This window comes from Pterocles gutturalis, unplaced genomic scaffold, assembly GCF_000699245.1.
Source record: "Pterocles gutturalis isolate BGI_N339 unplaced genomic scaffold, ASM69924v1 scaffold22478, whole genome shotgun sequence".
Classification (NCBI taxonomy): domain Eukaryota; kingdom Metazoa; phylum Chordata; class Aves; order Pterocliformes; family Pteroclidae; genus Pterocles; species Pterocles gutturalis.
In genome coordinates, this window is record NW_010121190.1 from 3,371 (window position 1) to 18,816 (window position 15,446).

General features: G+C 38.9%; 1 protein-coding gene across 1 annotated transcript; it reads left to right on the forward strand.

The window, feature by feature from the left end:
• Positions 1-271: 271 nt before the first annotated feature.
• On the forward strand, positions 272-15,081 carry LOC104458762 (betaine--homocysteine S-methyltransferase 1; the record flags this gene model as incomplete). Its single annotated transcript, XM_010077171.1, has 7 exons — positions 272-404; positions 4,472-4,590; positions 6,517-6,708; positions 7,295-7,442; positions 8,921-9,103; positions 13,993-14,221; positions 14,726-15,081. Coding segments are annotated over 7 exons (1,179 nt in total), but the record flags the coding sequence as incomplete, so codon positions are not given.
• Between the last annotated feature and the right edge of the window lie 365 nt (positions 15,082-15,446).

Genomic DNA, 15,446 nt, shown 5'->3' on the forward strand with positions numbered 1-15,446 from the left:
TTCTGGGGACTCTATCTCCAGAATATAATAAAACTGACAAATGAAAAGTCTTATGTAATATATATATGCACATATTAAACCTTTATGTTGCAAAACAGACCATCTACCATTCCTTAATGAGAAATTCAATATGGAAGTTGATTACCCATTATGGTAAAGATGTTTCTAGTAGCCAATAAATTTTTGTCTGTTGGGAAATGGCAAGAAATACAAAGGAAGCCCACAAAACTGAAGAACTGTAATTGTTAACTTTTCCTCCTTCTTTCTTCAGGGTATTCTAGAGCGCTTAGATGCTGGAGAAATTGTGATTGGAGATGGAGGATTTGTCTTTGCCCTTGAAAAGAGGGGATATGTAAAAGCTGGGCCTTGGACTCCTGAAGCAGCAGTAGAGCACCCAGAAGCAGGTCAGTTTTACTGGGAAATAATAATTCTTTAGTGAATGTAACCGTGGTTGGATCAATAATATATAGGAACTTGTAGTAGGTTTTTAAATAGAAGTGTTCCTTGACACTGTAGAATTACACTGTTAAGAATAGCCTAAGAATTTATAGACCAAATGCTCATCTTGCCCCTTTTCTTGTTCTTAATGCTGGCCAAAAGCAGTTGGCTGAGTAAGGATGGGAGTAGTGCAAATATACAGTGATACCTCTCCAGAATGCTCTCCCAGTCTTCAATAATTTGCAGTCCAGGGACTTTTTTGACCCAGATATGGTATCTTTGTATTTAATAACAGTGATTTCTCTCTCATGGATTTGTCCTTGACCTGGTATAAAGCTTATAGTTTAAAACATCTTAAAACATCTTGTGAAAAAGAATTCTGCAGTTAACTATCTGTTTTGTTGCATTCTAGCCATTCTAGGAGTTTTATATTTTTACAAATTAATATAGTTTATGAATTCTTTCATGAAAATAGCAACTCTTAATAAACAATGTAATGGAAGAAGAGTATTTAATGTATTCCCCACTGTGAAATGGGGAATGATAAACCTCATAAGGACCTAAGAATTGCAATAAACATTTAACAGAGTAACTCTCTTTACATGAAGGGAGACAAAATGAGCAATCATTCTATGCATTCCAGCACAGAGATTATAGAATTTAGCATAAATAGTACAAAAGCAGATGCTATTATCTGTCTATGTATGCTTCATTACAAGAAAGCATTTGCCCTAGTAATGTGATGTGCAGTTAATCCCACAAACCAATTCAGAATATTTTGGGGGGAAAAAAGATTTCTTCTCTTTAAGTATTTGCCCTTCCAGATTAGTCTTTTTCCTTGATACAAGGGAAGAAGGAAGAAGAAAGGAAGGAGAGACATCTTAGCCCTCTCTATTACATTGCCTTGTACACCTTGCCTATTTCTTCACCCTCATCTTCTCAGCCTTAAAATGCTGCTTTATGTGCAGTGTGCCTAATTTGGGATCATGGATAGTCTTAGGTAATGCAGAGGTCTGGCAAAGGTTTAAAGGGAAGTGACCTAATTTGCTGACTCTCATCTCCCCTAAAGACATCCATCACCTCATCTCTACTTTTGTCTGCCCCTACACATTCACTCTGACAAATCACAGTATTATCCCATGCTCTTTATTTCACCTTTGCTTGTGTATTTTGCACCTCAGAAGCCCTTGATCCTCTTCACATGTGCTTTCAGGAAATGCTGGTCTCAGTACAGTAATACAAGACATTCAACAACAGGGCAGTTGCAGATAGCTTAAATTGGCACATAGATTTGCTTTAAATAAGTCATCAGTAGTCATAGGTTAGAATCCATCCTTCTAAGAATTGTTACCTATTTGTATACCTATGGTTCATGTCTGTAACATAGTTATACAATTTTTATAAGCCCCTTATTGGCAATTTTAAATACACACTTCACTAGAAATGTGTTAATTTCTTTTAGTGCAATGTCTTGCCCTCCTTCTATTACTGCTATTTTTCTCCTGTGTGTTCAAGGGTCATACTACTTTGAAAGCACATGTAAAGAACAGAAGGAGCAACTGGCTGAGCCAGCTGGTGTAAAACTCAATTTTAACAACTACCACACCTTCTTGTCCTTGTAAGGATGGAGGGAAATGGAGTGAGGTTCAGGGAATGCAGCAAGGAAGGGGAAAAAAGTGAGTTCAAGGCCGCTATCTCCATCACAAAAGAGAAATTTTGCCAGACTGACAAATTTAGAAATGAAATGTAAATATTTCTTATGAGCCATGTCAGGTATTGTTCTGTAGTGACCGGTATGTATAGGCACTTATCGCACCCATCTCCTGTTAGCTTAAATCTCTCTCTTTGGTGAAATGTCCAATTTATGGTGGATTGCAATGAAAACTCAGTATTATACATCCAATTCCTAAAATGCATCAAACTGTTAAGAATTGTTTAGCCTCCTATGTGGCTGTTATCCCAATTTCTCAAATGGTGGAGGAAAACACAGATTCAGTAACATGCTGTGAGTCACAGAAGAAGTAAATTACAGTGGTTTGGGGTTTTGATAGTGCAGACTGCTGTGGGCTTGATAATAGTAACAGTATATTCTACTGGTAGAATCATTTGCCTGGGGCTGAATGAAATTCAGGCTGATAGTTACAACACTATTCTTTCCCTCAAAATACAGACACATTCAAGAGTCTCCTGTTAACATACCTGATAAATTAGGGATATGAAGTCCTTGTATGTATTTGACTATGTTTTGTTTGCCTACGTATGTGACCATCCTTATTCATGCAAATCCCAAGCTTTCTTCTAGGAATGCAAGAATCACATTGAAAGAGCACTAACAATGGGGATAAACAATTTTTTTTTTATTACAGGAATGTCATAGAGCATTTGTGAAAATATTTGTAGATCCTTTTTTCCTTTTTCTGTTTCTTGAGTAGTTTTCACCAATGATTTTCTCATGAGGGAGAATAGAAAAATAAGCTACAGTACACTAGAAACATAGAGAGACGGCCCTTTTAGGTGGGATCAGTAACCTATTGCTGTAGGAAGAGGAACACTCCCCACACAAGGAGTGTTTTGACTCTGTAAAGGTTGTAAGACTGAAATTTGATCTTGGTCGTTCAAGCAGATTCCAGGGCTGCCTTGAACTGTAGCTCTGCTATAATCTGTGTTGCTGGATAGATCTTTGTGGCTGCTGGGAAAAGAATCATTTATCTTAAATCACACTGTGGTTACCCACGGCTGTAGTTAGAAATTAAATACTGTACTAGTAGATAAAAGCAAGGGACACTACACTGTTCCTTCAATTAAAGCAGATGTGCTTGTATGAATGCAGATTGACTCTAGCAACTCTGGTAACTGCTGTTTGAGCTTCTCTGGCATAGAAGGCTGTGTTAGTTGCAACCAAAGGGAGTAATTTTATTCTCATGACACTTTCACACATTTCTCTAATGACACAGATTGTCTGTAGACAATGAGGCTTGATAAACTAGGACTTCAGGAAAACTTTTCTAAACATCTGCCACAGAAGCTGCAGCATTCTTGTGTCTGTGTACAGTATCTAGGGAACTATTCAGCATTTTAACTCTGTTTTACATGATCAGTAGTGTGCTAAAATTATTATAATTACTGTTCTGCTGGTATACGTACAAAATCACTTGACAGCTCCTGTTCTGTTCCTGCTGTGGTGATTGCAGTATACTGCTTACAGCCATGAAGGCAGAACTACCACTACAGAGCCTGGTCCCCAAGTCCTAATGTAGGAAATTTGTCCATTAAAAGTAATGCCAATCTGTCCTTCAAAAGAAGTGTTGGCTCTGTAGTAAAATCATCACGTGCTGACTTATGAGAAGAATTAAGTCTGCATTGTAAGTCACTTTTCTGGAACAACAAATAATTTTTTAATTAAGGGTGTATTTAGCAAAATAGAGCTTTGGTTTTGTCTGACTAGACTCAGCTCGAGTTTTGTAGGGGGAGAAAACTATAAAATAGAAAATAGAGGTAATGGAACACTGTGTTCTTCCATATAAACATCATCTTATCTCTTAATTTGTTACCATGATACTTTCTTCTGTTTTCTTCATAGTCTGGAAGCTAAGAAAATATGGCTTTTTCATTCAATGATCTTTTTGTCTGGGATTCCTTGTTACACTTTCATGCTCTTTTGTCAGGTCCCTGCTTTCCTTTCCTAAACCACTATGCAGTTCTATAAAGTGAAGCTGGAAAGCCTGAAGGACTGCAAAAAGTAGATGACAGGCAAAGTGGCATGCAAAACTGAACCTACTGATAAACTAAATAGAAATATTCAGTCATTCTTAGCAGAGAGTAACTAAGGAGAAAGTTTTCTACCTAATGTTGTGAGAGAGAAGAAAGAAATTTTATGCAGACTGGGATATTGCTTCTACTCTCCCATAATGGCTCTTCTAATAAACACAGTATCATTAATTTTACAGTAACATTACTTCAATAAAAAATTAATTTTGGGATAATGCTGTTAACTGTACCAAATGTCATTTCTTTATCTTTTAATTCTTTGCAGTTCGTCAGCTTCACCGGGAATTCCTCAGAGCTGGATCCAATGTTCTGCAGACATTCACCTTTTATGCCAGTGAGGACAAACTAGAGAACAGGGGCAATTATGTAGCTGAGAAATTAACTGTGAGTAAAACTGTATTTTGACAGAGATATGACATACATGGATTCATTTCAAAAGGTTTAGTAGAGAGACTGAGTACTTTGACATTTTGTCATAACAGTTTTGTCTATAGTTGAGGACCAAATAGTGAGATGATGCAATTCTGAAGTTTGGAATAGCAAGAAAGACAAAGTTAAAGGACAAAAAAGTAACCAAGTGGGGCAAGGATGAAGAGAGGAAAGAGGATGTCCACATTGTGTATTTCCCATCTGAGGAGATGAGTTTACTGGAGTTTTGATACAAAGAGTGAAGGGAGGACTAAATGCACAGAAAGCAAAATCAGTTGAAAAAACCAAATGCTTAACATCCAGAGAAACAAATCAACTGCAAAAATAGTGAAGAATCCTAGAGAATGAGTGGCTAATTGAGAATGGAATGATTTTTAGAAGCACACCTTCAATAACAACTGGAAAGTCCAGGGTATACACTGTGGTCAATATTCCCCTTCCCATGTCTAAGGCAAATCTGTTACAGCAACGTAAGTACCATGTTGGTGTTTTCTTACCCCTACACAAAGGAGTCGTAGGATGTTGGGGGTGTTGACCAGATGCAGGTGCCAGCCCCACTGGGATTTCTGGCACAAATGTTTCTAGATAGTTCCTTTGAGACTAATAGACTTGCAATTGAGTGTCTTCTCTGATCCCTTCCCCTTTGGTCCTATTGTCTATTTCAACCTCTGCAAACTACAGAAGATTATCCAGGCAGCAGGGAGGAAGGAACATCTTTGTATCTGTGAAGGTATCCCAAGTCAGAAATCAGAAGAATCTGGACACTGGGGAAACACTTGAGGTTTAATAAGAGGTCATACCAAAATGTCATACAACCAAATTTATCTGAAATGCTATACCTTTACATTCAATAGATGCAACATTGAAATGTCTGAAGTGGTAGTCCCAGAAAGAGTGCCTCTGGAATGAGCTCTGCTGCAACTCTTGCTGCCATGCAAAATTATAAAAAGGGCTGGGAGAGCACCTGGTATTGGGAATGCACTGCAGCAAAGCTTTCAAGATTGATTTTCTAGCAGTCCTACAAGCAGGTTCCTTCAGGCTTTAACTGGTTCATGGCTCCACCTTCCAGAGGCCCCAAACATGTACCTGAGCACAAGTGCAAATAGAAGATAATCTGTCATCAGTAGCCTTAAAAATCAGCTGGGTATTTTGAGGCAGCCATGGAAAGCTTCAGCTGAGAGAAGCCTGTGCAGATTCAAAGTATTCCATGGGCTGCAGAGAAAACTGCTCTAATCAGTGCTTGTTATCTATCCCAAACAATGATTCTTTTCCCAAAATCTTTTTTTCCCATCTTATCCTCTTTTTCACAAGCTGTTGTAATTGTCTTGATTTAGGTATAGAAGGAATGTGTCTTTTAGTTTATGTGATTAATTAATCATACATATATATATAGTAATATTCTTAAATTGATGTCTTAAATTTGTGTGAATATTATACCTTACATTTTTTAAATTGTCAAAATACTAAAATACATTTTTAAAAAATGAAAAATAAGTTGAAATTACTACGTATTTTGTTTTCCGCCCATAAAATGTCAGAATAAAAGCACACTAAGTGTAACTAATTCATTTTCTAGAGGCAAAGAAAATTCCAATTAAAACCAAATATTTGCTTTTCATAGACTATTTGAGTAAGATGTATTAAAAGTGATATGTTTTTGTAGTATTCAATAACATGATACCTTAGAGGGGGCATGAAATTTGTTTCCTAATGTTTGTTCTTTTTTTGAAAGATGCTGATCTTCCTTATCAATATTGTTTAAAAAATCCATTTAAATTATAAAAATATGAAGAAGCCCTTATGGCTTTTGACTCTTTTGTGCTCTGAAATTACATGCATATCTCTCACCAGGTAAAACTGATATAATCTATATTCATGCAGTGCCAGAAAGTGAATGAGGCTGCCTGTGACATTGCAAGAGAAGTGGCTAATGAAGGCGATGCTTTAGTGGCTGGAGGAGTCAGTCAAACACCATCATACCTAAGCTGCAAGGATAAAGCAGAGGTTAAAGCAGCCTTTCGAAAGCAACTAGATGTTTTTGTGAAGAAGAATGTGGACTTCCTAATTGCAGAGGTACATCTGTAAAAAAAAGTATATGCGTTCAACTGGCACAGTGTTAACTTTAAGATAGCTAGTGTACTTTAGGGAGTACAAGCATGTATTCCTTCCTTTAAAGTTTTCTGTTATGCTTTTATTCCAGTAGTATCAGGCCTTTTTCTAAATACACAGCAGCATCTGCAAACATCCTAGAACAGGGCCTTGAAACCTAAATTTGTACCTCAGTCAAGTCAAATTCTGTACTGGTACAAAGAGTATAGATTAATGTGATCTTGACTAGTTCCTCTTTCCTCCCATACACTGAAAACAATCAACCTAAGGTGACTTCTCTAGGTGAAGTAGTTCTTTGAGGATAAATCCCTGGTTAACCTCCTGTATGGACATTCTTATTCTGAAACAAGAGTATTATGTTATTTAGTTCTGCTGACTGACTTTTAAAAATCTTTTTTTAACTGTGTGGTCAGTGAACTCAACTGAATTCTGTTAGTGTAAATCAGAAAAGAATCAAGTCATTGTATTCCTGGTCAATTTCAGGTCTAGATGAATGTGTTTATGCTTCATCTCCAAGAAACAAAAGTAGTCTGGTTTTAATTTTTTTCAGTATTTTGAACATGTTGAAGAGGCTGTCTGGGCAGTTGAAGTTCTAAAAGAATCTGGAAAACCAGTTGCTGCTACAATGTGCATTGGTCCAGAAGGAGACATGCATGGTGTGCCCCCTGGACAATGTGCTGTCCAACTGGTAAAGGCTGGTAAGAATCGGTTTTTAATATGCCCTTTAAAAGTATGGAACAAAGTGAAGTCCTTAAGTATTGAGATAATTGGATGTGTATCTCAAGTATGTAGCTTCCCAATTACATCTGATAAAAGTTTTGACCCTGTAGAAAAGTTTTTATGTATACTTTACTAGAGCAGTCTTGTAAAAAAAAAAAAAATGCAGCTGTGAAATCCTTGTTAACCAGGATGTTATGGGGAGCAATAGCCACAGGCAGCTGATGCTGAATACTGCAAAATCATAAACCTACTCAAATTTGGCTACAGAGCCAACCCCAAATTCTGCGCTCACAGTTATGAAATAAGCAGAATCCAAAGCAACCTGTTGTGTTTTAAACCCACACAGTAACTAAGCCCCACACAGCTGCTTGCTCACTCCCCCTGGTGGGATGGGGGAGAGAATCAGAAGAGTAAAAGTGCAGAAACTCGTGGGTGGAGATAAATACAGTTTAATAGGTAAAGCAAAAGCTGCACACACAAGCAAAGCAAAACAAGGAATTCATTCACTATTTCCCATGGGCAGGCAGGTGTTCAGCCATCTCCAGGAAAGCAGGGCTCTGTCATGCATAGTGGTTACTTCGGAAGACAAAACGCTGTAATTCTGAATGTTTCCTCCCTTCCTGTGTCTTCCCCCAGTTTTATCTGCTGAGCGTGACATCATATGGTCTGAGATAGCCCTTTAGTCAGTTGGGGTCAGCTGTCTCAGCTGTGTCCCCCCTCCAACTTCTTGTGCACCCGCAGCCTACTCACTGGTGGGGTGGTGTGAGAAGCAGAAGAAGACTTGACTCTGTGTAAGCACTGCTCAGCAATAACAAAAACACCCTGTGTTATCAACACTGTGTTCAGCACAAATCCTAAACATAGCTCCATGCTAGCTACTCTGAAGAAAATGAACTCTGAGCCAAAACCAGCACACCACCTTTCATTCTCTGCTCATGTTTTTAGAAATGTATGAAGCACAGTTCAAATCCAGGATAAGAGAATAAGAGGATGAAAAAATGATTCTTGCCTACTGAAGCCTGTATTTTCTGCAGGACAAGGGGAAGGGCAGAAGAAATTAATCAGGGACATGATGAATGATGGTATAGGGGTTTATTATATCCGTTCTGAACTACTCTCTCTTTGGAGTTAGACTTGAAATCCAAAGGCAGAACCTGTGCTATGTAAATAGCTATCAGGTTCCTATGTGGCTGTACTTAATCAGTCTTAACTGATTAAGTGCTGATCAGAAAGCAAGTGTAGATGTGATTCATCATCAGGAAGGTAAATAGGAGTGTAACTGAGATGTAAATTGAATTATCAGCCTCAGGAAAGTTGAGGCTGGCTCTAACCCAACTGCATTATTTTCATAATGCTGGTGTAAAGATGAACTGCTCAGCTTCTGGAGTGCTGTAGTTAAGAACTTTTACTTCCCACTTCCTGGGGAGATGTGACTTAGTTATTTTCTTCCTCCTAGGTGCTTCTATTGTGGGAGTCAACTGCCATTTTGATCCAGATACGTGCCTGGAAACTGTGAAACTGATGAAAGAAGGCTTGCAGGCTGCTAAGCTGAAAGCCCACCTGATGTCCCAACCACTTGCTTTCCACACACCTGATTGTGGAAAGCAGGGTTTTATTGATCTTCCAGAGTTTCCCTTTGGTAAGAAAAGGGTATTTTTCTAAAAAATTGTTCCTTTTTCCCCATTTTTTACTAAAGCTGAAGCTGCAAGGTATTCTTCTATACCATAGGATCAGTCCCAATTATCCTATCTGGCATTTTGCATAGAGGGATTGCAGTGTAATATTGGATTAAAGATCATCAACATAGTGAGAGTATTTAAGCAGTATCACAGCATGTGTCTGAAAGTGAAACTATGGTGAAAACAGTTAAAGTGCCACAACCTAAACTCAGTTAAAAAATTTAGTTCTTCCTTGTGCTATAGAACCTTGTTCAGGACAGCTGTAAACAGTCCAAAGAAACAAACATGAGCAAATACACTAAAAAAACCCCCAGACTTAAATGCTTTTGCCTTGGAGCTTTCCAGTGTTCTGGGTTGTGACATCTATCCCACATGACCTATAATGTTTAAAAGGGATTTAGTGTCCAATACATATGCAGAATTTGATATAGGTGCATGATTATTTTACTCATAGTGGGTCAATCTTTTAAGTTTAACTGTCTAATAAGTGAGATTAGAGAGAAACCAGAAGAGGGAATGTGTTCTCTGATGTTGCTAACAAATGGATTAGCAGTTTGGAGATGGGTTCATCACATGTATTCTCAGGAGAAATTCTACAAAGACTGAAAGATTCAGCCACTTTATGTGTATATAAGACCTTCATCTTTAGGGCTTATTTCCACCTGGGATGTAGAAGATGACATCCCTTTTAGGATAAGAGGATAAAATCAATCTAAACATTTGAAAATTAAATAGAAGAATGCTTTCATTTTCAGGTATCATACATGTTGCTTTTCAAGATCAGACTATAAAATAAGGTCTTAAACATTTTAAACTTGAACTTGTAGCAAAAAAAAAATTAAAAGACAGGTGTGATTTTCAGGAAGATTTTTTTAATTCCTCCCTTTACATAAATAAAGGAAAGAATAAAGCATGAGCCTGAGGTATTCATTAAACAATAACAACATGTATGAGTTCTGAAAATATTCTAGAATGTTTAAAAGTGTTAGGTACTCATTGTATTCATATTACCCTGACTGCAAGCAAAAAAAAAAAACCAGATGCAGTACATAATTGACTTGAAGGAGTTACTCTTTGGTGTGTTATAGTTCTTGGCTTGTATGTTATAAGCAATCTGTATGAGATCTCAGCTTTCAGAAATTTCATGAGTCAATTGGAGAAGGCTGGTTCTATGAATGTTTTCAATACCCAGAAGCAGCAACTGATCACTTGACAGCAGATAAGCAGTTTGGTAAATCATTGTTAAACTGACCCAGTTAACTGGTTTGTTTTGGGTTTTTTTGTGTGGAAGGCAATATGTACAAACAGGTGTTTAGATATTTCAAGTGTACATAACCTCTGTACAGGCCAACAAGATCTCAATTTCTAGAAAATTATTTGCTGTGTTCTATGTCCAGCATCTAGATGTCAGAAGTATTACTTCTGTAGAACTTTTTCCTTTTTTCTGTGTTTCCTTTCTGTGATACTGCAGTTCCTCTGAAAGGTCACTAGTTAAGCAAGGAAAATGTTTTAGAAAGAAATGTCCCAGGCAGTCAAAGCATACCCAATTATCTCAAGAGTAGATATATAGAGGGGTGAAATCTAGGAGCAGGTTACAGTCTTCTCATCAAAAATTGATGAAAATTTCAATCTCTTTTTACTGTAAATGTTAGCATAAACTGTTAAACTATAGATACTTAATTCTGATTAGAGCCAAGAAAATAAACGCATTTACAGTCATGGAAAATAGAATTTTAGTCAATTTTGGGAACAGGAAGACCCCATAAAATGTGATCTATTTGGCAACTTCTTTTCATAGAATACTGCCTGTTTTCAATCATCTTATTTTACCATGTGTGGCCAGTTCTTATGGCAAGATCTGTCCCTCCTTCTTCAGAGAGGTCAGGTTGTTGCTGTCTATACATCCCTGAAGTACAAGGCCTGATTCATAGAATAATAAACTATTTGGGTTGGAAGTGACCTTAAAGATCACCTAGTTCCATCCTCCTGCCCTGTGCAGGGACACCTCCCACTAGAGTAGGTTGCTCAAAGCCTCATCCAGCCTGGCCTTGAACACCTCCAGGGATGGGGCATCCACAGCTTCCCTGGACAACACAGTAAAAAAATTTCTTCCTAATATCTCATCTAAATCTAGCCCTTTTCAGCTTAAAACTGTTACCTATCACTACACTCCCTGATGAGAGTGCCTCCCCATCCTTCCTGTAGGCCCCCTTGATGGAAGGCTGCTGTAAGGTCTACCTGGGGCTGTCTCTTCCTCAGGCTAAACAGCCCAAGCTCTCTCAGCCTTTTTTCAGATGGGAGGTGCTCCATCCCTCTGATCCTCTATGTGGCCATCTCTGGACCCACTTGAGCAGGTGCATGTCTTTCTTATGTTGAGGGTTGCAGAACTGAACACAGTACTCCTGGTGGGCTTTCACAAAAGCAGAGTACAGGGGAGAATCACCTCCCCTGACTTCCTGGTCATGCTGCTTTTGATGAAGCCCAGGATATGCTTGGGTTTCTGGGCTGCAAGTGTACATTGCTGGGTCATGTTCTGTTTTTCCTCCAGCAATACCCCCAAGTCCTTCTCCTCAGGGCTGCTCTCAATCCACTCTCTTCCCAGCCTGTATTTATGTTTGGGATTGCCCTGACCCGTGTGCAGGACCTTGCATTTGGCCTTGTTGAACTTCAGGAGGTTTGCAAGGCCCACCTCTCAAGCCTGTCAAGGTCCCTTAGCCTCTGGATGGCATCTCTTGCCTCTAGAATAGCAACCACACTACTCCACCTGGTGTCATCTTCCTGAGGGTGCACTTGATCCCACTGTCTTTGTTGCTAACAAAGATGTTAAATTATAGTGGTCCCAAAACCGATGCTTGAGGGACACTACTCATCACTGGTCTCCACTCGGACATTGAGCTGATGACCACAACTCTTTGAGTGCAACCATCCAGCCAATTCCTTATCCGCTGAGTGGTCCATTTGTCAAATCCATGTCTGTCCAATTTAGAGACAAGGATGTCACGTCGAACAGGGTCAAATGCTTTGCACAAGTCCAGGTAGATGATGTCAGTTGCTCTTCCCTTATCCACCAATGCTGTAACCCAAATTTGTCAGGCATGATTTGCCCTTAGTGAAGCCATGTTGGCTGTCACTGATCACCTCCCTATTTTCCATGTGCCTTAGCACAGTTTCCAGGAGGACCTGCTCCTTGATCTTGCCGGGCACAGAGGTGAGACTGAGCTGTAGTTCTCCAGGTCTTCCTTTTTCCCTTTTAATAGTGGGGGTTATGTTTCCCCTTTTCCAGTCAGCACCAGACTGCCATGACTTATCAAATATGATGTATAGTGGCTTGGCAACTTCATCTGCCAATTCCCTCAGGACCCATGGATTGTGACATGGTGGGTGATGGAGAAGCCAGAGAAACACTCTGCTCTTCCCCGGAGTTTAATTGCTTATGTGCATATAGATTGAGTGCAAGATGCTGCATTCTTGCTGTTGATAATTTTGTATCAATTTTGCATTATCTTTTTAATGATATGAGAGATTAGGAAATCAATTTGTGCTGCTTATTTTTTCTCTCACATTTGCAGGACTGTACACAAGCTTACTTTTATTTAAACAGGTTTCTAAGATAGCTTCATCTGGTTTTCCTTCTGATACTAGACACCTACTTTCCCTTTGTCTAATCATTCCCTCGGAGACCAATAATTTTCTGGTTAAGACCATTTATTTTTTTTCCTTGTGCTTTTTAGTTTCTGCACTTCTACTCATTGGACTTGGAGTATATTTGCTTTGTATCACCTTCTTGCATGTTAGGCTTTTTTGGGAAAGGACATAGGTAGAAGAAGCCAACCTCTCTGCTGTGTGAGCCTTACTACCTCACCACAGCTTCTTTGCCCAGAAGAGTGTTCAGCGCACAGACATCATGCTCCACTTACCTAATAACCATGCTTGTTTATTTCCTGCAGATATTTCCTCCAGAAAAATCCTGGGAGGCTTTTTATTCCTTTATTCCTATTTTTAGTCCTTAAAGTTTCTTTTCAGTCTCTGGTCTTTTCTTCTAATTTCTGCCACTGTTGTGCCTCCTTCCTTTGAGGTGTGCTTTTCCTTGTTCTTTTCACTTTCTACTCCTTTCCTTCCACAAGTCTTTCTTCTCAGCTATCTTATCCTTCACTCTGCTCACCACAGCCTGCAACAGGGAGAGGGGTTGAAAGTAAAGACTGTGTCCTAACCTATCTACACACAGAACCTTCCACAAGGAACAAAGTGGTTTAAGGCAGCATGCTGCTTACGGCTGCAATTACAACTACATAAGGGATGGGCAAAGAAATAGCAACAGATCCCATCTGTCAGTGAAACAACTGGCTGCAACTGATCATGGAAAACAGCATAGTAAGCATGCCTGAGGAATAATGAGCAGGCTTATTCCTGTTGCAGATAAGCTGATTTCTTCTTTCACAGATTGTGATCAGATACTGTAATCAGATTTCCTAGATATTGATTGTTTATTAGGAACTCTTCACAGGTGCAGGCATAACATTGAGAGTACTCCAGTATTCCAGCTAAGAGCTCTGGCAGAATGGCAGGCATGTGACTTAGATTTTCTGAGACTGAACAAGCCCTTAGGTGCTGTTTTGCAAGGCCAAAAAAGCTTACAACAAGCATAGCTCAGCAGAGCATAGCAGAATCTAAAAGCTAGACTTCAGGAAGTTTGCATCATTAATTCTAGCTCAGACAGTTCAAACAAATATATTTACCTCTACACCCAGTTTTGCAAACAATCTGCAAGTGTGTCCACAACATGATTTCTTACTCCATTTCAGCACATTTTTTTGTATGGTGGAAACTTAAGATTGGAATGTCTTTTCAGGTCTGGAGCCAAGAATTCTAACCAGATGGGATATTCAAAAATATGCAAGAAAGGCCTATGACTTAGGAATTCGTTACATTGGAGGTTGCTGCGGATTTGAGCCATATCACACCCGAGCAATAGCTGAGGAACTGGGTCCTGAAAGAGGATTTTTGCCAGAAGGCTCTGAGAAACATGGTAACTGGGGCAGTGGCCTGAGCATGCATACCAAACCCTGGGTCAGAGCAAGGTATATATATATCTATATATAAACTGGAAAGCACACCAACATACTCCTTGCAAAGGGTTATATTGGTCCATGCAGCAGACTGTCTTAACTGATATGATGGTCTAAATATCACTTTAAATGTTCTATGTGTTAATTTGAAGAATTAAATGTGATCTGGGAGCAGGGAAAGGAGTGAAGGGACAGTAGGAGAGCTCTAGAAATTCTTATCCCTTTGTAAAATGAAGATTTGGTCTGAATTAATGTGAAAGTAATTAATGACAGTCAAGATCAAAAACTGCCAGACTGCTGTAAAACAGCAGTGGCTTGCAGTGTTCCTTTCAAGGATGAAAAGGTACTTTTTAAGCATGTAGCATTTAATTGTGTGCTTTCATTCACACTTCTGTATCTAAATATAAAGTCAGTCTGTGCAAGTTAAATGACCCTTTGCAATGGTGATTTAAGCTACATTTCCTTTAGTATTGTGAGGTGCTGGGAACCCCCCTAAATTTCCTGTTCTTTCTTTAGGGCAAGAAAAGAATACTGGGAGAACCTGAAGCCTGCTTCAGGCAGGCCATATTGTCCTTCTATGTCAAAGCCAGATGGCTGGGGAGTGACCAAAGGAGCCAGGGAGCTGATGCAACAGAAAGAAGCAACAAGTGAGCAACAGCTGAATGAGCTCTTCCAGAAACAGAAGTTCTAATCCACTGCAGTTGTGTAAATGTTAAAATGATTTATCTACAGACCATCTCCTACTTTGCAAGAAAACCTGTGAAGATGAGTACCCTGTTGATTTATCAGTTAACATGTAATGAAAGAGGCAAAAGAATGTGATTACAGATTAAATATGTCAAAATTTGATAATAAAATCTTCCTCTCAACAAAGAGTTCAGAGAATACACAGTCAGGAGGTTTGGATTCTCATAATAATTGAGCTTTGGTTAGCTAGGTGCCATTAATTGGGTAGACACAGAAATACATGCAAAGTAATAACTGGCTTAACTCACTTGTGAAAAGAGAAAAAGCTATCTATAAATATGGTATTAATCACTCCTGTTTTCAGTTGGGGATTACATAGGAGCTTCCTCAGCCCTTAAGATTTGTTGAGGGCTACTTGAGGGACACAAGCTGACAGTGCTTCAGACACACAGTTATCTATAGTTATTTTCTTGACTTTAAGAGAATAAAAGTAAACTGGAAAATATACCTTATAACTGGAATCAAAAGACAAGGAGAACAAGATGCTGAA